Raw genomic sequence first — 27,440 nt, 5'->3', positions numbered from 1 at the left:
GATTCGAAAGTCCGCTCCCCCATCGTCCCACTTTTGGTGGCATCATTTTCATTTTAGACATGTTTTATCCAAATATTAGACTTTGTGAATTGTCACTTACCTGTACATGTATAGGTACTGACATTTATATTTATACGCGATCGTTTCATTCTTACAAATAAAACAGTGAGAATAATTTTCTGCTAAATGACTATTTAATATTGCCTTTTCATTGATTCAACAAAAGAATACAATAGTTAGCACACCCTTATCCAAAACAATTTCAAACACAAATAGATATGACAGTTATTAAAAAAAAAAAAAACATTTACTTGCTCTAATGAATATTCATGCATTATTTAAATATGGCGTTAATTGAAAAATATAAGTACATTCAACATGATTTTATAAGTAACAATCATCTTTGCCTAATTGAGTTAGATTTACTCAATCAAAGCAAGCTATCAATACGTGAATTTTCTTAAATGTATATTGAACCCAAATAAATCAAGTAAATTAAAAGACAAGTTGAAACTACTTAAAAACAACGAAAAATAATTACAAGTTGTAAATTCTACTTAAATACATTAAGTGTTAACTACTGATTCAAAGATTTTTTTTACAGTGTATAACACAAAGGTTAGCGATTAATCGTACACTTGATTATCACGATTACTCTTCATTGTATTCAATGCAATCAATCGTAAAATATGTTTTACGATGATCGCTAAGCTTTGTGTAACGGGCCCCTGATGGGCTCGAAACTCGATCTGAATCAACTCACAACTTCCCATTTCATTGCATTTACATGTAGCTTGAATTATGTACATGACTTTGTACGACACAGAATAAGATATACAGGGGAAATTTATAACTTCAAATAACTATATTTTGTTATGGAATACAGTGCAATATCATTATTGGTATTGTCATATTCTGTGCTATTCTTAATTATATGTATATAACTGCTACACATACCATGGGAACCGAATAATAATACACATCTCTAATACATGTACATGCAAGGAAATGTGCATTATGTACAAGTTATACCAAAACTTGTTTTTATATATACATGTATACATTGTATTTTGGAATACGGCCGAGGAATCAATGCTCAGGAAAGTCAGTATATACATGCACTGTATACAATATAATACCAAATGTAAATTTCAATTCCAAGATATTCAAGATATTCAGCCAAATGCAACCACCCCAATAATTCGCCAGGGAAGGTTCTTTGTAATAGCCAAAAAGAGAAGATCGGTATCAAAGAAGAGAAAATTTAGTTATGTGACTGAGTAATTCTTTTCTCCATACTGTCAAACTTGTAAAAAAGTTGGAAAGTTGCAAAAAAGACAAGATTCAAGAGGTTCTTTGACACCAATTGCAGAAAGTGTGCACATCACGTCCATGTTTGAGTGAACCCCAAACTTCAAACATTACGAAGCTCTCATGTCTCTCATTGCTTTTCAAGCTAAATGGCCATATTAAAATACCATGCGATGTACAATCATTCTGCGTTACCCTTTAATGCACTGATGGGGCGGGAAAAACTCTTTCGAACGCGACTCGAAAACGACGGACGCTCAGCTTCATGATCCAATCTAAAACGAATATTTCTTTCCCCTATGTCCAAACAGCGAACCAGAAACTTCAAATATTCCGTGTTCCGTTTGATATCAGGCTCGTGAGAGGCTTCAGTGTAGTTCTCGAATGTCTGGATATAGTTCTTTGGGACACCTCCTTGTTGCTTGATCTTCTCCACAGCACCCTCAACGGTTAGACTATCCGGTTCTTCTGGCATGTCTGGATTACGGAGCTTACTTTCATGGGTGATGACTACCATTAGATGACGACCTAGAAAATCAAATGGATATAATTGATGATGATGGAGTTCTTTTTTTTAAAAACCTGATACTAGCTAATTATCAAACAATAATGCTTACAAGCAAACAGAGGACCACGGGCTTTTCTCTGGGTTAAGGTCATTTCCGAGGACCCGGTGGGTGCTTTATCATTATAAAAGCTGTTAGTAAGTTAAAGGACAAGTCCACCCAACAATAGGTTGATTTGAATAAATAGAGAAAAAAACAATTAGCAAAAACTGAAAATTTCATTAAAATCGCATGTAAAATAAGAAAGTTATGACATTTTAAAGTTTCGTTTAATTTCACAAAACAGTTATACACATCTTGGTCGGTATGTAAATTGGTGGAATTATGTCACACACTCACTATTTCTTTTGTATTTTATTATATGAAATATAAAAAGTGTAATATTCTCCTCATTGTAATGTGAAACAAAATTTTATTCCTCCCTGAATATGCAGAATTACCATTATTTTAGCAGTTTATGGTTAAGTCAAGTTGCCTTGACTGTCAAAGCTGTAAAAATTGAAATATTGTAAAATTCAAACAATAAAAGGCAAAAGAAATAGTAAGTGACGGACATCATCGACTTTTTTATTTGCATATCGCTGAGTTGTGCATTTAACTGTTTTATGAAAAATAAGCGAAATGTCATAACTTTCTTATTTTACATCCGATTTCGATGACATTTGCAGCGTTATGTTTGTTTGATTTTTCTCTATCGATTCAAATCGACAATTTTCTGGGGTGGACTTGACCTTTAAGAACGACGTTTGTTTATTTGCTTTTATTTCTGCATTAAAATAATGCAATATCAAAAATAATCCATAAAATAAACAATGTAGTCATTATACATAATGCATATACAAAATAATGATGTGAGTATAATCTTATTAATAATCATACTAATAATGATATACTAGGTGTTGGAACTTTTGTTTTGTAGTGAACACTAGTGTGGAACCCTAGTGTGTCGTAAGAGAACAATACATACTATAGAAATGATCACTAGAAGTATTATAAAGTATTATTACTAGTATGATTATGAACGCAGGAGACCGCCATCGTGAGCTGTAAAGCAGGACTGACGACCATTTTTTGAACTAAATAAGGACCTTAAGAATACTTTACCACAAAATTATCTTTTAATATTAATCATAACAAAATGTGACTAGAGAATGATTTAGTGGAATATAAATCTAGTTTTTTTTTCATGATCGGTGATTTTGTGATAACACATAGAAGAAAACTCTGCTTTTTGCATCAATCAAAATAATTTGGCACGTCGTGTCTAGTCGACATTTTATTAAAACCTAGTTTAAAAATGGTAAAAAAAAAAAAAAAAAAAATGGATTAGATGACCTTAAATTCATTTTCAATGGGGGAAATATAAAATTTACATAGTTTTACATACCAAAGGAATCATTAACAGCTTGAGTAAAGGCATTGATAAACCTCAGAGTGTCATCAAACTTAACCGGGCCACTGTATTGATAAAAGAGAAAATGATGGTTATCAATGTACACTGCAAAAAACGCCGGTGTTAGTTCAACACCAGCCCGGAACCTATATATGTCCACACCAGAGCAGTATTTAAACAACACCAGTTTGGAATCAAACCGATGCCGTGTTAATACTAATTGGTGTTGTATAAACACCTATCTGGTGTTAGATTAAAACCAAACTGGTGTTGTTGTAACTTTTCTCTGGTGTAGACATAATAGATTCCGGACTGGTGTTGAATTAAAACTGGCGTTTTTGCATTATAATGATAATAAGAATGACAACGATATTGATCAAGATGGGAGGGGGGGGCACTTTGTTAAATATTTTGTTATCTTCGACAACAAACGGATGAACATATCATTACTCTCTTCGATAAATAAAAAAAGTTTCAAAGTCCTAAAATTCTCGATATTTGCCTCAGAATTTGACACACGCGTAATCAAAACTCAATCTTACAAATTATTCATGTTCTTAAACGACAATCTTTGGGAATAAATATAATAATTATAGCCATATAATCAACTGGGAAACGGCATCTTCCGGGTAGCGTTTCATGAAAGGAGTTGTCACTAGACGTTTTATCCGACAAGTTCTGTTTACTCCGACAGTTACAATGGTAACAGCGCCTCTCAGCCAATCATAATCAAGGAAAGTTGTCAGACTTGACAACTTGTCGGACGAAAAAGGTTGATGAAACGCTCCCCCATCGCGTAAAAATAATTTGGAAACATGCATAATTTTAATGGAAAAAGTAAAAAAAAATTCTTCTGTTTTTCCTCATATTGGAGTTTTTTGCATTTTTTTCTGTCAGATCCTACTACTTTTTGTGTAAGTCATAATCTTTCAGCCTGGAGTAAACCACTGTCAGAATTATTAGTACAAAATGAAAGTTTGGTGTTGAAAGAAAGTAGTTACCTTGGATCGCACACAATGACCGGACAGTGAATCTTCTTTCCTCCCTTTACTTTATCCTCTGGATTAAGTCCACGTTTTCCACCTGGGTATGAAATATTGATTAAACGTCAATTTAACGATGTCATTCACTGTTTAACTATACTATTTGGACAGTTTATCAATTTTATCAACTGTGTGATTTCCAACTCGGTTGAGTTTATGTACAAGGTACCCTTCCGAGTATATTATTTTGTTTTTGTATGTTTATTCTTCTATATATGCCTTCTATTATGAAAGTATTTTGTGTGATTTTATTGGTATATGAAAAGAAATGAAAGAGTTTAATTATAAGAATTATATTCTTTACGAAAATTATGAAAGTTAATACTACTAGTAATGACCACATAAGCCCTGTGCTTTGCGTTATGATTATAACTGTGACAGTTTTATAACAGAACAAAACCAAGAGGTTAAATTATATAGTCCTTATAGAGTTTTTATATATTTCCTAATTCAATGTTCTTTGTAAACAAAATAAGTTTGAAGGAAATTCACCACGAGGGAAACTCTAGAACGCATCGATTCCTTTGAAAATGCAATTAAAATCACAATGGAGAGCAGGGAGGCTTTTTTCGAAAGTTGGTGGATTGGGACAGCAGATCATCTAGAGATTTGCACCAGACAAACAATTGCAAATATGTCGTTGTCCAGCGTCAAGAGATTTTGATGCTGTCTCGGTCCACCAACTTTCGACAAAAGCCTTTTAACTATCCATTGTGACTTAACATGCATTTTCAAAGGAATTGGTGTGTTGTAAGGAGGGCACCAGCAAAAATTTGAGTTACTAGTCCGGAATACTGACATAATGCAGAAAAAAATATGTATCTCATTGATCAAATAATGCGAGCGCGAAGCGCGAGCTGAAAATTTTTGATATGCAGAACTAAAAAAGGGACATTTTAAGCAATTTAAAAAAAAACGATACGTAACTAGACACTAAACAAACAATGCGAACCTAAACATGGATATATCAAGGACTATTCTTTCGGAATTCATAAAGCATACATGTCTCACCAGTCATCTATTTTTCAAAGAATTACATCTAAACACATGAAGAACGTTTGTAGTCATTGTAATCATGAATATGACACGTATTTCACTAATCAAATATTGCGAACGCGCAGCGCGTGCTATTTTTTTTCTATTCAGACCTTAAGGCTTGTTTGTAGGAATTTATTAAGACCACACGTATTTCACTAACTAAAACAGTGTGAGCACTAAGCGCGAGCTTAAAAATTTTGATATTTAGATCAGAAAAGGGACATGTTAAAGACTGTTTTTAGGAATTTAAGAAGAGTAGACATATATTACCAATCTACTAATGCAAACGTAAGCATGGACTAGAAATGTTTTATATTCAGATCCTAAATGTTCCCCTGTTTTTTTTTTGCGAGTCGATTGGGGCGCGTTCCCCCCGTAGTTACGCCACTGTGAACAGCTATCCCCAAAACCAACAATATGTCACCTTGGAAGGTTCTCTGTAAATAGTCATTCAAAAAGCAGAAATGAAAAAAAAAGGCTTATCTGAAAACCAATTCTTATTGAAATATCGAAACTTCATGTCGTGAAGTTGAATACAAAAATAAAAAAGGTACGAGAGGTTTTCTGACACAGGTTTTTGCGGACTGCTGGAAATTTCAAAGAGATTGTACAGTTTGCAGGGTCCTGTAACACAGAGGATAGCAATTGATCGTACGCTTGATTTTTACGATTGATTGTACATTGTAGTCAATGCAATCAATCGCAGAAAAATGTACTACGATTATTGCTAAGTTTTGTGTTACGGGCCCCAGATCCCATGCTTGAATGAACAAAAAAGTTCAAATGTTTTCTCCTTATTCCTCGAAGTCCTTATTTTCTTCTGCATTCCTACCTTTTGTTTGGGTTGTTGTTGATCAGTTTTTAAGAGTTGAAAGTTGTTTATCCTTTCCTAACTTGGTCTTAGGATGTGCTTATTCAAACTCAATTAAAGTCGCAAAATTTATTTCAGCCGACCATTGTTTTCGGATGACTAGTCAAAAATTAAAGATAAAATGTTTAGAAGGTAACTTACGAATCTGAGGCATGAGGTCTTTCTCGATCTGTTTAATGTTGAGGTCCTTCATTCCTCTATTGTCTACTACGTGTATGTATTCTGTTAGCTGAATGACATCTCGGAACTTGGTCTCACTACCCCCTTGTTCTCTGTCAGCCTCGATCGAAACGTTTTTATACTCTTCTATAACAAAAAAAACATAGCAAGTGGTACAATTACATTCCTAGTAGATTTAAGCAATTAACATTCTTATACTCATCTTTAACAACGAAGACACAGAAAGTGATACACTTACATTCCGAAAAGGTTGGTGTCCCAGGAGAGCCACAACCTACAATGTTTTAACGTCGTTACTTTATGGTGTTATTTGAAAAAAAATAACACCTTAGGGTCTGAACACCAAAGAGTAACAGTAACGACCAAAGGCTTGTTATAATCACTCGGGTCGCGTTCGCGTTCGAAATCACTCGGGTTTTGGATTTTTGGCGATTTTTTTTTTATTTCGATGCGATTTTTTTTTCTAACGGTGTCTTCAATGGGACAAACACGCTGGGAAAATAAAATGAAATTCAAATTCTAGTTTCGTTTTAAGCCGGCAAGTGCCTTAAAAAAAAGGCACTCGCCTACTGCTTAACATAACAAACAAGCAAATCAGCCATGTGGCTCAACTATCCTAGAATACATCCAGACTTCTACTGTTTTTAGGCGAGGACTCCGAGTCGGAACTTGCCATATCTGCCACATCGATATTACATCGTCATTCACATGTACGGACATGTATGCCTGCATGCAATGGCCCCAAGGCGGGACCCGGCCACGGTCGGACACGGCGTGCATCGGTAGCATGGAGCAATGTAACGTGAGTCCAGCCGAGTTAGATCCCACGTTATAGTTCCAGTCAGTCTGCAGCTCGTCCGAAAGTATTTTATTCAGCGGTATGCATAGCCAGCCATCCGTGGTTTAATGCATATATACGCAGTTAGACCAAAAGCTTCGGTCTCCAGTCTGTAATGTTCGTTGTTCCGCTGAACTCCATTAGCTCCACTCACCAATACAGAGACCGAAGTTCTAGCTCGATCTGTACAGGGACTCAATGGCCATATGTTTATGCATTAAGTTCCAATAAAACGGGGAAGTGAAGTTGCGCGACAGCCGATGCAATTAGTTACTGTTTTTCCCCTTTTAAGTTTATTTTCTCTTTTTTTGGTGCATTTTAGGACAAAACGGAATAATGATATTTATTTGATACAGTTCTTTCCATATATTTTTATGAAATAAAGACAAAAATCGATGAGCGCTGTCTGGGGGATTTTGCATTGTTAACCCCGTAATGATGGTTGCACCATAGCGAGCCGTCTGTGTACGAGGAGAAATAAAAATGTTAAAAAACTCGAAACAGACGGCTGCCAGCTGTCTAATACGTAATGAGCTTTGAGGACGATCTTTCCGATAGGCGTTTTAAAATTCTGCTCTTAACTATTGTCCATTTCTCATAAAATTTGTCTTATTTTATAGATAAAATCGCCATATCATGTTTTAAGTAACTGGAGACCTAAAAAATTCCCTACCTAAATTCTCGAAAAATTGCATTAGGTGATGTGCTTAATTGATCTTCTTTGTGCTCGCGTGCCAAACGTATACGTTGAGCTGAACGGGGATCAGTCTCTCTCTCTGTCTCTCCTACCTTTCCGAAATTAAAACGGTCCTTCGATCGGACATAGTTATTTAGACGCAGGACAAATAATGCTCTGACAACCAAACTAACTTTTCGTCAGCATCAGTAAAAATGTGAATGGGCTTTTAAAAACTAATACTAAAACTGATCTAAAATTGATCTTAGATCGATTTTAAAATTGATTTTGGAAATCGATTTTAAATTAATTTTAAAATCGTAATTGTACCTGTTCTAATTAACCGATTTTAAAATCGGCTCCCGATTTTACCACAATCGGCGCGATCACCTGCCAATCTTCGATCATGCCCCTTGAAGGAAAAATCGGATATAAAATATCGGCGTAGATCTAGTTACAGTGCGTGATCGTTCAGAACATATTTCAAGATTGTTTTGAGGTGCTAGCTATTTAGAGGTCGCATTAATCAGGGAGAAAGACGCAGTATTATCTCTGACGATGTTTACGAGGATAGATATCTTCTCTTCAACCTCGTGGTGATAGCGGACGCCGCCGTGAACTTTTAAAGCTCGTATTACCGACGGACATCACTGCACTACTCTCTTACCTCCTTTATGATGATAGACACTTCTCTTCAACCTCGTGGTGATAGCGGACCCCGCTTCTTTTATATTTGTTCTTGGTTATCAAAAGTTAATTTCTGAAGATAGTAATAAATTGATTTGAAAACGTTAGCTCCCCAAAGCATTTTAATAACATGTTCCGAATCATCGCGCGTGCTTGCGACTTCTATTACATTTTAATTGCACTTGCGCCTTTAAGATGATGCATTATATTTAAGGCATTTGCTGGCTTAAAACGAAACTAGAATTTCAATTTCATTTTATTTGCCCAGCGTGTTTGTCCCATTGAAGACACCGTTAGAAAAAAAATCGCATCGAAATAAAAAAAAATCGCCAAAAATAAAAAACCCGAGTGATTTCGAACGCGACCCGAGTGATTTCGAACGCGAACGCGACCCGAGTGATTATAATAAGCCCGACCAAATGTGTTGTAATATCACCCATAGGAGTTGAACTAACTCTGTTAATATAACACCATGAACACCGGATTAAAGTGACTAATGTGGCCCATCTTGGCCAATCTGCACCGGTTAACACCGCAATTTTTGCTGTGTTCCGGTTGTGTTACAAAGGTTTTGGGTTTATGAAAAAGGGTGGATTCGTTACAGGGGTATCACTTACCCGTTAGAGCGAAGTTCAATGAATTGATGAACGATGACTTCCCTGCACCCATGATGCCGAAAACACCGATGTGGACAGACGAGTCTGGTATGTCGACCCGTGCCATTCCGTGTCTGCCTGGTCGATATTTCTCGAGCTTTTCTCGAAGGTCTCTCAATTCTGTCTCTTCCGCAGCTGACAAAAATTAACATAAACAATGATCGATAATTCCTGTAACATTTTACTTAAGATATTTCGGATTAGTTTATTTATCTCTTTAGAAAATGTTGTTGACCCCTCCGATGTTGATTGATTATTATCCCGATTTGTGTTTTCCTTTTTTTCTATGAAAAAATATCATGTGGCTAAGATGGTACATGTAAAAGCCGTAAAAGGGCAGACATTTGGACCCGTATTATGAATTCGTTTTTAATTCAGACTCTAGTCTAAAGTTGTGGTCATTTTCATTTTTAAGACATCGATAGGGAAGAAACTTCTTAAGTACACATAACAATTATGTTCTGAATCCATAAACAAGTAAGAGAAATGTGCCTATACGTTTTGAGGACATGATGGGTAAGAGACTTTACAACTATGTTCTGAGGACATAGACTTGTTAACTATGCATAACAACCAATATGATGACATAAATAATCAAAAGACCAGTTAAATGACTAACATCTATGTTTCCTGGGGACTTTAATACGTTAGAGACGTGTTAACTACACTACAACCATCTACTTTTTGAGGACATTGTTTGGTAAGAGACTCGTTATGTACACATAACTACCATCTATCATCTATGTTTCCGAAGTATAGTATGGTACGAGACCTGTAAACTTCACATAACAATCATCTACATTCCGAGGACATCATCACACCAACTTGTTAACTGTCAGTGACTATAGAAAGAAAATGCTCTGACTGGATTGTTCTGTACACATAACCATTTATATTATTTCAAGCATAGAAATCATCTATGTTCTGAGGACTTTGGCGGGTAATAGACTTGTTATCTAGTGCTATTATAACAACAATCTATGTTATGAGGACATCGTTAGGTAAAGGACTTGGTAATTATACAACCACTCAAGCTATGAGGACACCTTCCATACATAACAATCGCCGATGTTCTTGGGACATACTGAGGACACCTGGGTAAGAGGCCATGGTTAGCTAGTACCAGTGTGATAAAACAGATATTAATTGAGGACATGGTTAATTGTAGGCTTATTCTAGATGACACGTGAGATCTTAAGAGGTATCACATAACCAGATAAATTGTATGTGAATCTGAAGATGGGTTCTGGAAACGACAAGACTTTCTTTTAACTCGTACTTTCTACAGTATTGCAGATATTAGATTAACACGCACACATACCCACACCCACCGACTTTCTCTCTCTCTCTCTCACACACACACCCACCATTTCGACCCTCCAAACACACCCTTACACACAAATATAACCCCAATGCATTTTTTTAGCATATTCAATCAAAGTCATTTCGTCATTTCAGCGTGTCGATCTACTCTGTACACTTACTCAGTCCTTTTACTTCTTCCAGATCGGTGCCACCTGACGTACCCACTTTGGTACCGCAACAGAACATCCAGCTAATACAATCTGAAAGATAAAAGATTGGTGACGCTGATGTGGATACCAGTCGAGATCATGTTGTTATACTTCACTTGACTTGAACTTTATGTCAAAATATATGGGCGGCCAGTATGCCAAAGCAATTACTTTCTAACAATTATTTAATCAATATGTTGATTTTTACACTATTCAAATTCAAACGTGATATCATATATCTAAGTTTTGCTACAAAAGTAAGTCTGTCACAATTCCGGTTCACAAACATGTTATTTAGATTTAATGTTCGGAACTTGAAAACATATGAATAACAACTATTAATTCGAATAAAAATATATAACAACAATTCTATAAACGGCCTCTGCAGTATCTTCTGGAGACCAGAGAATAGCTAGATAATATAAAATTCATCACATTCATCATAGGTATACCCTGATTGTAAAACAATCCTTACACGTCTTTATAGTCATGATAACCCTGCTGGAAAGAACAGTGTCACACAATGTGTTCAAAGTGTGTTAAAAGTATGTTCACATTGTGTTCGGAGTGTGTTTACATTGTGGACTATGTAAAGTTGTGATTCACACTGTTCAAATGCTCAATTTCAACAGTGTGAAGATATTTTCACACTGTGGATACCTCGACAGTGTGACTGTTCGTGTGTTCACATAGTGGGCTATGTGAAAATATTGTGCACACTGTTAAAATGCTCAAATTCAACAGCGCGAATATATTTTCATACTGTGGACGCCCCAGCAGTGTGACTGTTCACATCGTGTTCACATGGTCGACTATGTGATTCACATTGTTGAAATACTCAAATTGAACAATGTGAAGGCGATTTCACATTGTGTTCCACACTGTGAACACTGGGGAGACCGTGATCTTAAATCATGTGTCAATCAAGATCATTCACAAGTAAATTTACCTTTCGATAATGGCAATCTAAAGCCAAATCTGTTTCTCGGTTCGCCATTGGCTTGTGACTCAACCTCAGAGTAACCTTAAACAAAAACAACAACAAAACATACCTTTAAATCCTATAGCGCGCAACGAGGAATTTAAATGAACTTGAAGTCACACTTAAACCTATGTGAAGCATTTCCCTGGTGTTACTTTAGTCGATTTCATACCTACGATTATTTTATTCGATTTTTGTTTACAAGCTATATGCGAAATGATAATCTTTTCTACTATGGACAATATTGAAACGTGAATACTTATGATACGTGATAGTTATATACTAGAAAACTAATAAATTCACAGAAGGATAATATGTTATCATAGAGAAACAGGATGATAGAACACAAAGCTTTATAATCATGATCACATATGATAAGACAAATATTAAAGACAGAAGAATAAAATACTAAGCATTTACCTGACTCAGTTTGGCTTTGATGATACTGCCACCACCTAACAACAATGAATATCAGAAACACAAGAATAGCCAGGAAAATGATGACGATGAAAATGATTTCAACCAGTGGTCCTTTCGATTTCGATGGGGGTGCTTGAATACCACACAAAGAAAAATGACATTAATGATAAAAATAGTAATCACAACAATACTACTACTATTGGTAATGATAAAAGCAATCATAATGATGATAATAATAAAATAATAGAAATAGTAACAATAATACGAACATTTCTATAGCTCCATTTCTTAGGAGACTCCCTATTCTCATATTTTGGGTAACCTTCGTACCTTCTGGCTCTGTGATTGTAACAATCACAGTTTGCTCTGCAGTGCCATCGACAGCTATCCCAGACGCAAGGCACTTGAAAGACATTGGGTGAGTTGAGGTTTGCTTCGTCCGCCTAGTAAGTGTGACCGAGATGTCAAATCCGCCATCTTTCCTAGCTGTGATGATTGGTGTAAGTTCAGTTAGGTTCCTTGATCCTTCTTGCCAAAGCAGATCAACCTGTGGCTTGACTCGTATGACTGAGCACTGAAGATCAAAGAATTCCTCATCCTTGGACACCTTGATCTCACAGGGTTCAGGAGTTGATTTATTCATTTCTCTCTCAGGATCATGACTACACCCTGGGATCTGAAAATACGGCTTCTCAGCACGAGCTAAATGAAATGAAATACAGCACATATATTAGAAAGAAATTACAGGTTATATACACTTAATACGATAGTTTTAATTAGAAAGTAATAATAATAACGTAAGGATGGTAATCTTAAAATTTACCATCCTTTTGCACACCATTGTCTAAACTTGAGTTTGAACGAGGTAGCAAGATATGCTGAGTAAATATCTAGTAACACATTTTGAACAACCATTCGTCATCAGAAAAGAACATCTGATTTTATTAATAACTAAAACATCGGGGTAATGATTAAACGATGAAATAGTAGTCACTTTTTAAAATTTTGTTACGATTACTTTGATGACATTTCATTGTGTCCCTTTGATGTGTGCTTATCTTTCCAAAATAAGTTTATACATTATATTTTTTTAAGTTGAAATTTTGCCACGTTGGACATGGTGCATTTATGTATCTTATTGTAATGCCTTTGAAAGCGAACTTCCTTGTGATTGTAATGTTTTCGCTGACCAAACTAATTATCTTAACAATAATAGAGGATGTGTATGATTCATTCATATATGCCCGCCTTTTAGGTGCTCAAGGCGATCGAATATTACTCCGTCTATATCTAAGTCAGGCTACCGATTCCGGTGCTCACAACTTTTTGAGCAGAGACTTTCCCTCACCTGAATGCAGAAACCCATTGTGGATCAATTTCTTTTTGAATGAAATTACGCCATGGATGGGATTCGAACCTACAACCCACAACCCTCGGTTTTAAAGGTGCGAGTCAGAACCATAGGCCAACAACGCTTTGCTCTCGTCACTAAACAATAATAATAATAATAATGATGGTAATAATAATAATATAGCATTTATGAGGCGCCGATTATCTAGTTGCCTATTCAATGGCGCAGTTTGTATTACTCCGGCAATAGCTCCAGTCCCAAAGGCACTTGGTACATTGAATAAATTAATCAAGCTTTTTTTTAAACTTATGGACAAAAGTAATGTTGCTCCCAAGATATAGGTATAGAAGTCTCACCGTTTACGTTCAGGACCGTAGTATTCTCAATTTCAGTACCCCCTGGCTTGGAGACCATACAGGTGAAATTGCCCTCGTCCATGATCTGCAGATCCTTGATGATCAGGCCAAAGCTGTTGCTCCAAGTATATCTCCGATCGCCCAAGACCTCATATCCATTAGTTGTGTACCTCATGACAGTTTCTACACTGTTGATCTCAGAGTTTTTCTGAGCTCTGTTCCATAGGACCCGTTCTGGGGTGCCCACGAAGGTGCACTGGATACTGATGGAAGATCCAGCCCATCCTGTCATGTTAGGCTCAGTGAATATGCTGACTACATCAGGGTCTAGGTATTTGAGATATTTGGAAGAAGATGACATGCGACTGGTTCAGTTAAATGTGATACTAGATATAATGGCCCGTATTCTGAAGTCGGGTTTAACTTAGACCATGGTCTAACTATGTGCTACTATTATGGGAAGCCAAACATTTCAAAATTTTGTCTACAGTGTATGCTTCTCATGTTTACTGTACTCTTTACTGATTATTTAATGGTGAAGACAACTGTCATACTTATCCTGCCCAGGCAGTTAATAATGTTTTGGGATGCTTGATGATAAATGAGTCATCCACTGATCGGTAACACACACACACACACACACACACACACACACACACACACACACACACACAAGAACGATGATTGCATTAAAGAACGAGGGATAAACTTCCCATATTCACTTAAGATTAATATGAAAATAAAGTGTACTCCAAGCTTACCCAGAACTCTGACGTCCGTGTTATTAACGATGAGGAACCCTCTATAATTTGAAACTCTACAGATGTAATTGCCTGCATCTCCAGCCTGAATGTTGTTAAATATCAGAGTATACTCATCGTCGATGTTTAGCGATCCGGCATCAGACGCTGGTCTCTTTACCTCTCCGTTGACCAGTGAGATCAAGGTGGTCGCTGTATCCGCAGTGCTTCCTTGAAAGAGTTTGAGAGGTACACATTTTTGGATTTCAATATTTTGCGACACTTCGTCCCCCATTTCGAGCCCTCGAATCTTTATTGTAAGCAATCAATACGCAATGGTATAGGCCTACCAATTTATCAGAATGGATTATTGAAATGCAATTGTTTACAAACTGAAAAACCCCAAATATGTAAAGGTACTTCATTCGTGAGACTACAACCCCCAAAATGGGGTGCCAATTCTGTACAAAAGTATTCTTTCCAACCGCGTAGCCAGGATTTCATTTTGGAGGGGGCGGTAAATGCACGCGAAGCGTGCCAACGCTTACAGAGCGCGCGAAGCGCGATCCCTAGGGGGTGGGTGCAGGGAGGGGGAGTTTCCCCCTCCCTTGCGAAGCGCGAAGCTTTTGGTGATTCATAAATTAAAATGAAAAGGAGTCGTCTCTCTTGTCTCTAGTATCTATATCAGCTCCAATTCAGTTGACTATATTGTGATTTTGAACCTGGTTTTCATGAACCTTGTTTTCAAAAAAGATTGTGAACGCACAAAAAAGGAATACAATGGAGGAAATTAAAATGATAATAACCCCGCGCGAAGTGCGGAAGCTAAAGCGTTTTATCATTTTTTTTGCCATGAAAAGGGTCCCGAGAAAAGGATATTCTCAAACATATATTGAATACTTCCCTTGGAAAGATCAGATTTGATTACAAACAATTTAGCGACAGTGCATATCTTTAACTCGCAAAACAGAGAAGAAGTGTATATGCCAGGAGGAAGATATTTCTCCCCGCGCAGAGCAACGAAACTCTGAAATTTCAAAGGGCGGATGTTTCATCAAAATAATGCAAATATCTCCAATACCCCATCGGCTCTAATTCAATTAATTTTCTAAGATTATTGAACTTCATTAAAAGGAAAATAGTGCGCAAAAAGTTGAAACTTCTGTGATTTATTGAAATTATATAAAAAGGATGCCTAATTTCTTTGACTTATCCTGAAGCGCTTCATTTTGAATTATAAAGAAACTTAAGAGTCATTCAAAATTTCAAACTGAGGGCGAAAAACAGGACAGGAGATGAATGTACAGGGAAATGACATGAAGTTGAATAGAATTTGATAAAAAAATATTGTACTTTTTTATTTAATACCCTTATACGATACGAATTTTATACCTTCCTCTTTTTGGATTAGGAACCTGTTTGCCCCAAAAATTATGGTTGTTTAGTAATGAGCTGAAAAGCGGGAGAAGTTGACTTTATGGAGGTGACGGCAGAAATTGATATAAAGATTTTACCCGCCCGGAGCCGACCCGACCAGAAGTTGCGCGATCAATTAAAAAAAAGATAACTTCATATACTTCGGCCTAACCTTACTCTAATTCCATGCCCTAATGTATACATTTGAACTTTAACTGGCAATAAACACATATAGCTGAGGTAGAAAAACAGGGTTAGAGAAAGGGTGGGGGAAACAATGGAGATCTTCAATATTTTCATTTAACCGCGTGCAGCGCGGAAGCAAAATTCATAATCATAAATTTAGAGCAAGAGTGAAGGAGTTTCTCTTTTGAGAAAAAAAAAGAATAAAAAAACCCCAAAAACACAAAGCTACCTTTCTTCCTTTTCCTCCCTTCCCTTTTCCTTTTCTCCTCTCTTTTTTCCCTTCTTTTTTTCTTTTTGGGGACGTTTTTTTTTTTTTTTTTTGGGGGGGGGGGGTGACCGCCCCCACCGCCCCCCCTGGCTACGCGCCTGATTCTTTCCGAATGCGATGTTTTTATTCATTGTTAGATGTTACTTGATTAATGTTTTTTTTCCTTGTAAGAACATTTGTATATATGCAACAAACGTAGAATGCTCACTGCACCCACTTCCACGTACTCTTCAGACAATTCACGTTCAAATGTTGCCATATCAAATTCTGTCCAAAAGTGTCCTCTCCGTAACATTAAGCAATTGACAGAACATGATAGTCAGATCGAATTTCTTAAATAAAGAGGTCAACACCGGTATTACCCAAAGGAGGAAAACACACCTTTCATCCAGTAAACCGCGTAGGGGGTCCCTCGAAATTTACAGGTGATGTTCGCCTTCTGTTGGCCATAGAAGAAAGTTGCTGTTGGCGGTGTCCAGACTTTATTGTCGGGAATATTTTCAGAAGCTTGAACGGTATCTGGAAGGAAAAGTGTCAAATTCATATCTTGTTCTTGACCATCATCAAAATAGGCTCACTATACTAAGGCCTACAAACTCCAATAATGTATATTATCTTCATTAATTTCTTTCAAAATATAATTGTAGACGAAATTAGGACAAAACAATTGGACGTTGCTGATATAGACCACACATTTTTGGTTTATATCAGCAACGCCCAATTGTTCTGTATTTTCTAATTTCGTATACGTATCTGTCACAAGACAGAAGAGTCATGTTAATGAGTAGCTGTCTGCTTACATTATATATATACATGTATATATGTATATATATATATATATACATATGCCATTGGATTTTATAAAAATACTTTTACTTTCAATGCTTTAATGTTTGAATATACATTTTATTTTTCCTCTTAGGAATATATGCAATGCATCCCCCCCAAAAAAAAAACTCACACAAAACCACGATGTTTTCAAAGTTACTTTTTTCAAATTATATTTGATTATACATTATCTCTAAAGATTCTGCTTGTCTTTTGGGGATCGATAATTTTCTTTGTTTGGTACCTGGTTATTACCCCCGCCAGTCCGGGCTCCGCGACCCCTAGTGCACGACGATCAACAACTCTCGCATCTCGCATTAGGCATAGCCCGTAGATGTTAAGGTTACACCCCGGGGGTTACACGGTGCAGCTCATATGGATATATTCATTTCTGGCGCTCGTGTCCATTAATATACATGTTTCTATTCACATCATTTAAACATCATAAAGATATTTTGCGGCTTTTGGACTTTGCTCGAGCTCGTGCTACAGCTAACAAGCCATGTCTGTAATCATTGTACACACAGTACAGCGTGACAGCGAATACTGTACAAACCATTCGCATGTGAGGTTTCGAAATCCCATTGTATTGCTCATAATTGTGAGAAGCTTATATTCGTGGGTTGTGATATGACGTTAACAAAGAAATCCCCGTAAACCTGAATATTTTGGGGATTATGTTTGTCTGTTTACTCCTTCTATTCAGGTACAACCGAAAAAAATTAACAAAAATATGTGTCCACTGCATGGTATTATAGTTATGATTTATTTATCTTTTTTTAATGAATCCTACTCGTCATAAAATTTGAATATCAAAAACTTGATTGTTGACTCTTAAAATAGTTGAGCAAAAATGGCAAAGTTTTAAACAACCCTGGGCAAGATACTGTCCATAAAACTATTGGTTGAAGTCTGTCCAAAGTGGATAAAAAATAATAATTGGGTGATAAATTTGCTCAATTGGATAATAATTGCCCAGAATATATATTTTTTTAACCAACATGCATTAACCAACACAGTGGACAGTATGTTGCCCAACATTTTAAATGTGTAGAGTCTATGTATGTCACATATATAGAGATGAGTAATCCTGAAAAAGGTACACTGGCGTCAGTTTCGGGGGGGGGGGGGTCTGTTGCACCCACAAATGTAATAACGCCCACAAATGTAATAACGCCCACAAATGTAATAACGCCCACAAATGTAATAACACTTTACCCACAAATGTAACAACGCCCACAAATGTAATAACACTTTACCCACAAATGTAATAATTTCACCCACAAATGTAATAATGCACTTTACCCACAAATGTAATAATTTTTGATCGCCCACAAATGTAATAATGACTTTACCCACAAATGTAATAAATTTGAAGGGATTTTTTGCGAGTCCGTTCTAAACTAAAATCCTATAGTAATGCGTTCATATAGCACAAAAGTGCAAAGTTTTTTTTTCCAAACCCGGTTAATCAAACATTATAGTACAAGTCCAAATTCTTTTTCCAGACCCGGTGGTTTCAAAATTATAATATACGTCCAAAGTCTTTTTCCAGACCCGGTTAATTCAAAAATTATAATGCAAGTCCAAAGTCTTTTTTTCAGACCCGGTTGTTTCAAAAATTATAATATAAGTCCAAAGTCTTTTTTCCAGACCCGGTTGTTAAAAAAATCATAATATACGTCCAAAGTCTTTTTTCCAGACCCGGTTGTTTCAAAAATTGTAATATAAATCGAAAGTCTTTTTTCCAGACCCGGTTAATTCAAAAATTATAATGCAAGTCCAAAGTCTTTTTTAAAGACCTGGTTGTTTCAAAAAATTTAATATAAGTCCAAAGTCTTTTTCCAGACCCGTTTATTTCAAAAATTATAATATAAGTCCATACTAAGGTACGATAATGATATTCCAGTGGAATAAAAATGAGAATCGAGCTTAGTCTTTTCTCCAAAACCCAGTTAATTAAAACTAGTGGAATTAATGTTTTTGTTGTTGTTTCAACTTATACGGCGTATATTGTGAATATATGCGCTAAGAGAATCAAGCATAGTCTTTTCTCCAGACCCGGTTACTTAAAACTAAAAACTAAACCCTATAGCAATGCGTTCATATAGCACAAACGTGCACAGTCTTTTTTCCAGACCTGGATAATCAAACAATTACAATATTAGTCCAAAGTCTTTCCTCCAGACCCGGGTACTAAAAAAAGTTTTAAAAACTTCAAATCTAAGACCAATTTTCAAAGATTTCACCCAGTAAAAAAATATGTCTTTACCCCACACCCAGTTTTTTAAATAATAATACGACCCCTACAAAACATTGTAATAATGCATGGGTAAAGCAAACATCCTTTCTCCAGACCTGGTTATTATTTGAAAAAAATGAAATAGTTTTAACAAATATTCTAAAACGAATACCCTATAATCTAATTACTGTGGAATAACATGAAGACCGATTGTCGAAGATCGACTTTCCTCCAGATGCAATTATTTCCAGAATAAAAAATCAATAAAACCCAACTCCCCAAAACGAATCTTAGAACCAACAATCCTCCAAATTAAGACCATGCATGTAGAAAAGCACATGTTTAGAGCGTTGTCTTTATTCCAGACCCAGAAGTTAAAAAATGATTTAAACAATCTTAAAAACAAAAGACTTTGTCATATTCTTATTCTTGTGGAATAACACGAGTATTATGCTTAGTCTTTTTTTTTTCCAGATTTTCCAGACATGGATAAAAATATTGTACACAGATATTCGAAGCTCTGTATTAGTAAATGGCTGGATATCAGAGTCCTTTTCATTACAAAGAGGAATCAGACAAGGTTGTCCACTTTCAGCATTACTTTTTGTCCTCGCAGCAGAATTTATGTCTAACAAAATAAGAAATAATGAACACATAAGAGGTATACCTGTTTTTAAACCAGAAGATAATTGTGAGGTTAAAGTACTACAATATGCTGACGATACCCTGTTCTTTGTGTTAGATAAAAGATCACTAGAATTGATAAATGTAGAACTTGAGTTATTTGGGAATGTAGCAGGTCCAAAACTTAATAAAACTAAAACAGTGATCATGTGGGTAGGGAGAAGTAAATCCAAATGGTCACTCAATGATATTGGTCTATCATGGACAGATATTCCTACAAAATACTTAGGGTTTTACATCTCACCTGATATAGAAAAAGCACGTAAAATGAACTGGGAAAATAAACTAACGAAATTGCAAAGATTATTAGATAATTGGAGAAAAAGAAAGCTTACTATTTTTGGAAGAGTAACCATTGTCAAAACTCTAGGTTTAAGTCAGTTAGTACATATTCTCATGGTTGATATTATTCCTGAGAAAATGTTAAAAAGACTGAATTCTTTAATATATACTTTTATTTGGCAAACAAAGATTGAAAAAGTGAAAAGAACTATAATGACCAACAAACTAGACAATGGAGGGGTCAACATGATTGATCTATATACCCAAAAATTGAGCTTTCGACTAAGATGGCTGGGGCGCACTCTTGCGTCTAGTAAAGGAATGTGGTGTAAATTCAGCCTTTATTGGTTTAATATTTTAGGTGGTTTGAAACTACTCCTTAATTCAGACTTTGATGCTTGGAATATAAAACATATATGCAAGCACAATCTTCCAGTCTTTTACATTGAAATATTACAGGCCTGGTTAAAGATAAAAAATAATGTTTGTTTAAAATATCACCCTAAAGTACATGGTATACAATACGAAATTTTGTGGCACAATAAAAATGTAACCTTTCGTAACATCACCCTATTTTTTGAAGGATGGTATAAATCTGGGATAGTATTTTTGAAAGATATTCTCAGGAATGGAAATTTCTTACCTACAATGGAGATTCATTCCCTTCTTAAATCGCAGAAGAGTAAGCAAAGATTGATATTTGATTACACTTTATTACGTCAGGCTATCCCTAAAATTTGGATAAATGATATTACAACACATTGTACTAACCGCAATAATAAACCTTCATTAGAGCTTCCCAAAGTAGATGTAGGAACAAAAAATCAAATAAAAAATATTCATGATATTTCAAGCAAACAATTCTATAGACTATTATCCTTAGATTCATCGAGCACTAACAGATGCTATTTGTATTGGGAACAGATAATAGGGTCACCATTAGATTGGACAAAAACTTTTAAAAGAAACTTGTGTCACTGTAAAGAAAATAAACTGAAAGAATTCAACTTTAAATTTATATATAATTTATTGCCAGTAAGAAAGAATTTGTTTAAATGGAATGCTGTAACAGATGGGAGATGCCCACATTGTTACGTGGACGAAGATAATGTACATGCTTTCGTTGAGTGTAAGCTAAATAAGAGATTCTTTTCTTATTTGACAACAGTAGCTAAGTTTGAATACAATGTCGACCTTCAAATAACAGAACTGCATTTACTCAAGGCTTACAAAGAAACCAGACTTGATTCATTTCTTACAATTGCTTTTTGGTGCATTTATAAATGTATACTTATAAGAAATAAAACAGGAAAAGATTGTCGAGAATTTAATTTGGAATATTTGTTTGAAAAAGAAATATGTAAGCATGTGATGTGATTTTGAATGTTCAATTATGTATATAATAAATGCCCATGGTGGGTTAAAAAAAAATGCTTAGTCTTTCGTCTAGACCCGGTTATTTAAAAGATAAACAAATATTGAAAAAAAAATCACAGCTAAGACCAATTTTCAAAATTAAACCTACTTAAAATGCTTGGGCTTAGAGTGTTGTCTTTACCCCTCACCCAGTTCTCTTTAAAATACAAATTAAGCAAAACATTAATCTTAAAACTTAGACCCCAGCATCTTACAAACTATAAAACCCTTGTGATAACGCATACTTAATTTGACCAGACCAGTTTATTAAAAAAAAAAAAAAACAGAACAAAAAAAAATTAACCCTCTTCCAGCCTAACATCCTGTAATAAATGATGTAATTCATTTTTTCTTCCAGGCAAAGAAATTTATAATAAAAAAAAAAAAATCAAAACTTAGAGCCCGGCGAGCATTTCATGAAAGGAGTTGTCTGACGTTTTATCCGACACTGGTAGCACTGCTTCTTAGCCAATCAACATCAAGAACAGTTGTCACATCTGACAACTTGTCGGACATAAATGTTGATGAAATACTCCCCCAATCATCTTATTAATGTTGAACAGGCACAAGAATATGATTGAGTCTTAGTTATGAGGATTTCATTTATCTTATTTTTGAAATGACAAGGTCTGGAATAAAGAAAACTCTCTAAACTTTTATTTATTGAAGGTTCTTAGTTTGAAGGATAGTTGGGCCTTAGATTCTGTTATTCTTTTTTAGTGATTTTGGTTATTTTGAAATAATTGGGTCTGGAGGAAAGACTACATCATATTTCCATGTTATTCAATGTTGATTGCAGGGTCTTTGTTTTGTTGTGTTTTAAATGACTTTTATAACTGGGTCTGGAGGAAAGACTACGCTATATTTCCATTTTTTCATCATAAAGAGGATCGTGGTTCTTTGTTTGCTTTTTTTTTTAATTAATACTAATTTATTTTCATTATCCATCATTTCTTACTTGAAAGATCTGGGTCTGGAGGAAAGACTACGCTATATGTCCATGTTATTCAACATAAATAGGATCATGGGTCCTTGGTTGCTTTCTTTTTATTATTACTAATTTATTATTATTATTATTCATTTGTTATTTGAAAGATTTGGGTATGGATGGAAGACTACGCTATATTTCCATGTTATTTAATATTTACAAGAGAGTTGGGGTCTTTGTTACTTTTCCACCAGTCTTAATTAACTGGGTCTGGAAAAAAGACTTTGGACGTATATTATAATTTTTTAATTAACCGGGTCTGGAAAAAAGACTTTGGACGTATATTATAATTTTTTAATTAACCGGGTCTGGAGAAAAGACTTTCGATGTATATTATAACTTTTGGAACACCGGGTCTGGAAAAAAAACTTTGGACTTATATTATAATGTTTGAAACGACCGGGTCTGAAAAAAAAAGACTTTGGACTTGCATTATAATTTTTGAAACAACCGGGTCTGGAAAAAAGACTTTGGACTTATATTATAATTTTTGAATTAACCGGGTCTGGAAAAAAGAATTTGGACGTATATTATAATTTTTTAATTAACTGGGTCTGGAAAAAAGACTTTGGACGTATATTATAGTTTTTTAATTAACCGTGTCTGGAAAAAAGACTTTGGACGTATATTATCATTTTTGAAACAACCGGGTCTGGAAAAAAGACTTTGGACTTGCATTATAATTTTTGAATTAACCGGGTCTGGAAAAAAGACTTTGGACGTATATTATAATTTTGAAACAACCGGGTCTGGAAAAAGACTTTGGAATTGTACTATAATGTTTTATTAAGCAGGTCTGGAAAAAAAACTTTGCACTTTTGTGCTATATGAACGCATTACTATAGGATTTTAGTTTAGAACAGATTCGCCAAAAATCCCTTCAAATTTATTACATTTGTGGGTAAAGTCATTATTACATTTGTGGGCGATCAAAAATTATTACATTTGTGGGTAAAGTGCATTATTACATTTGTGGGTGAAATTATTACATTTGTGGGTAAAGTGTTATTACATTTGTGGGCGTTATTACATTTGTGGGCGATTATTACATTTGTGGGTGTAACAGGGTCTAATGTTGGAAAATTTAAGAAATGTCTAAGTGTACCCTCACAAAATATATATTCAATAAATAAGCAATTGGCTCGAGGAAAATGTAACATTGGTGTTATCTTATAAAGCGCATACAACGTCCGAAGATGCTCATGGCGCTAGCCCAACAAAATTCCTATATATACACACAAAAAACAATAAAATACATGAAAACAAATTCTACAAGATCTTAAATTATGAAATACAAAATGTACATACATTACATTAGCATTCGGTCTATGCAATGACCGAAACGATGATGTCTCCGCATTTTCATTTTATGTGAATTTTCTGCTCGAAGATTGTAAAAATAGGATAACATACTGATTTAATGTGTGAGATCTACTGAGACATAAGATGTACTTTTTATGCACCGTGCTTTTTGGAAATTTGCATATATTATGATTATATAATTAACACTTAATACAATTAACACAATGAAATAAGAAAATGCCAACATCGGCCCAATCGATCGTTGTATGTTCTTGTTAATATGTCGCAAATACTGGAACGAAATGATGCCTAACTTTTAAATCAAAATAGTTCCTTATTCTTTTTTTTGGGTGGGGATATTCCCATCGATTTAGATTGTTCCATTCAACCATAATACATCAGTAAACGGGTCAGTTTAACACTACTAAAATTACGTTTTTATTCCGTTTGAGATTTTTGTAACAGTTGATTAGCAAAATATGACTGTGTGTTATGTAGTATGTTGAACGCAAGGCTGCCCTGTCTAATTTATTCAAGTCCATTATCTGTTTATATCAAAGAAATAAAGGTTTAAGACATTAAAGATAATTAGTATTGTATTTCTTTATGGTTTAAATCACAGTGAGAGGTGTTTGAGTCTTTGTTCTGCAATTTTCCATTACTTTTACTCATTTTGTTTTTGTTGTTGTGATTTTGTACTCTAATCGTGCATGGAGATGTTTAAAGTCATACATGTACATATTAACCAACACTGGCAATATATTAACATTGTGATCATTGTTATTATCATCACTATTATTCCTATTATATGATTATTTTAAATATCATAATCATTCAAATAATTTTCCTTATTTTTAACAATATTGAAAAATCCATTGGTTTATTTCAGTTCTTTAACAATTTTCAACATATGAATAGAAAATACAGAAATACAAATCAATGCAAAAAAAACAAAAAAACTATGAGCTTATACAGTTTTATAGGGTAATATCTAATTGCATACGGAGACCTATTTGTGTTACACTGTAAAAACTGTGATGTTAAAACTGACACCAATTGGTGTTAATAGAATACCACACCCTGAGGTGTTAAAATAACACCCTAGAGATTGAACATAACACCAAATAGTGTAAATGTAACAACCATAGGTGTTGTAATAACACCTTTAGGTGTAAAACTAACACCACCAATTTAACACCGGTGTAAAATAACTGGTGTGGTCCTCTATGTACACCGGTTAACACCACAGTTTTTGCTGTGTACTAGCCCTGAATCTGGTCAGTAATGTAAAATATATTTACATCAATCTGACTTCCACCTTTTTGTTCCTTTTCTTTTTTTTTCCTGTATACGCTTATACGATTAAGTCGACAATTTACTGTTTTTTTTTCATTTCCAAGGGGGATCCACACTTTACAAGCATTGCTTTTGGAGGACCCACCTCATTTCCTTTTACGCTCAGTTTTATACTGTTTTTTACGAGGTAAGAATGAATGTTCATCTGTAAAATTGTATTAGATTTATATTACTTTGTATTATGTCTAAATACAAATGAAATAAAGAATTGAATTGAATTGAATATGTGGATGGTTCCATGATAACTGTTCAGCTCTAAATTCCACAGACTGTAACATTGTATCCGATTTATATCACTTTGTATTATGTCTAAATGGAAATGAAATAAAGAGTTTTATTGAATTGAATAGCAATGGTGCATGACATTTGCTCAGCTCAAAATTCCACACACTAATCGAATGATCAATTTCTACCGCGGGTTTTAAATGTTATCATACCATACCCTACACTATAGGGCTCACAGGCCTAATTCATTTCCCATAGACTGATGTGTTAACGTGGCACTTAAAAATAATTCATAAAAAATAAGGAGGAAATTCGAGTGTTGAATGTTTACTACCAGTGGATAGGGTAAATGTCTGACATTCCATATCTGACCAGAAAAGGGGTACCTCGACCGGCTCATTTGAAAAATAAATCGGCATTTATGAAGACTACACCTGACGGGACCAAATCCATCACTTGAGAGAGTAAAATGACCCTAATTCTTCCGCCAGTAAAAATATAGTTCCATAGTGGTGATATATCTTTCCAATTTGGAAAAAGTAAGTTCAGTAGGTACCCTCCTTAGAATCAGTGTTAGATTGTCAGTCATACTCATTAATTTTTGTCAATTAGCAATATCAAATTTAAAAATTGAGCAATGGGTTGGCTCGAATGAATATCTATGGTCTGCCAGTTGTGATTAGGCCCGTGCAACCTAAACCTAACCCTAAAGCTAACATACCTCCGCCCCCAGTATTGCAGCCCTAACCATACATCTTGGAGGAAATTAAACCTGGAGCATTTGGCGCCGGAGCAAATGTGCCATCATTATGAATAACAATCGAAATACTCATCAGCATGCATTGTCTTACCAAAGAGTGAGCCAATCATCACGTGTAATGCAATCAAAATGAGAACAGAGCGGCAAGGTAAAGACATCTTTTGAAAGATAAATGCTGTGTGAGGCTACATGTAGAAGATAGGTTTTCGCAAGGCTTTCCGAAATGATCAAAATTAGGAATCATGTTCACTCTCGCTTCGAGCAGAAACGTTGAAGATGGGCATGTGTAAAGAACATTCCTGACATCAATACAACTATCTCATGCATATCAGGTCTAAGTAGAATGTCGGCGCATGCGCTTTCGCCAGCTGGGGAAACCCCATCCTCCATCGTTACGTGCAAAATACATGTATGAATCAGTACGGGGGAATCCTTTTATCAGCTAATACACATTTAGCATCATCATGATCAGGCTATTATTTACATTTCCCTTCATTTCAACTTTTGACGTGATTAAGCAAAGTTCACATTTCGAGACTAGTCATAAAAGCACAAAAATACACCACAAGGAACAAAATAAAAAGAATAAGGAGCAGAAATGAATGTCGCTTGTATACGCCATTGGGCAAGAAATTGCTATTTATACATGACACATTCTCACCATTTATATTTAGGCCTAATACTGTTTTGAATCATACTTTTACTCTTTTGTTGTTGTATCATATTATACTTGTGCATAATTGTTGTATATTTTTAAACGATGTCAAATAAATGAATTGAACTTTTATAATGCTGTTTGCGTACATATGCACGTACAGTCCTCTAACTGATTCTGCAAGGATCGTGGTTAAGGAGCCGTGGGTCA

At 35.1% G+C, this 27,440-nt stretch overlaps 1 protein-coding gene across 1 annotated transcript; it reads right to left on the bottom strand.

Moving 5' to 3' along the window:
* Window positions 1–175: 175 nt before the first annotated feature.
* On the bottom strand, window positions 176–26,988 carry LOC129266299 (uncharacterized). The gene is made up of 13 exons (XM_054904136.2): window positions 26,667–26,988; window positions 16,874–17,011; window positions 14,644–14,853; window positions 13,883–14,209; window positions 12,506–12,877; window positions 12,176–12,307; window positions 11,723–11,797; window positions 10,744–10,824; window positions 9,221–9,394; window positions 6,364–6,528; window positions 4,272–4,353; window positions 3,265–3,335; window positions 176–1,839 (listed from the first exon to the last, which is right to left on the bottom strand). Exons 1-13 carry the CDS (start codon window positions 26,731–26,733, stop codon window positions 1,493–1,495), a joined length of 2,241 nt encoding a protein of 746 aa, XP_054760111.2. The 5' UTR covers window positions 26,734–26,988; the 3' UTR covers window positions 176–1,492.
* Window positions 26,989–27,440: the final 452 nt, after the last annotated feature.

Source organism: Lytechinus pictus, chromosome 8 (assembly GCF_037042905.1).
Source record: "Lytechinus pictus isolate F3 Inbred chromosome 8, Lp3.0, whole genome shotgun sequence".
Classification (NCBI taxonomy): domain Eukaryota; kingdom Metazoa; phylum Echinodermata; class Echinoidea; order Temnopleuroida; family Toxopneustidae; genus Lytechinus; species Lytechinus pictus.
The sequence above is the reverse complement of the archived record's forward strand: the minus strand, read 5'-3'. Positions and strand labels throughout refer to the sequence as shown.

Excerpts from the sequence above, each read along its gene's own strand:
- LOC129266299 (XM_054904136.2), bottom strand. The coding sequence starts at position 26,733 with ATGTCTTTACCTTGCCGCTCTGTTCTCATTTTGATTGCATTACACGTG. Across the intron at positions 14,210-14,643 it reads CACGGACGTCAGAGTTCTGG|ACCCTGATGTAGTCAGCATA; the intron begins GTAAGCTTGGAG and ends TCAAATACCTAG. Across the intron at positions 12,878-13,882 it reads TACGGTCCTGAACGTAAACG|CTCGTGCTGAGAAGCCGTAT; the intron begins GTGAGACTTCTA and ends CATTTCATTTAG.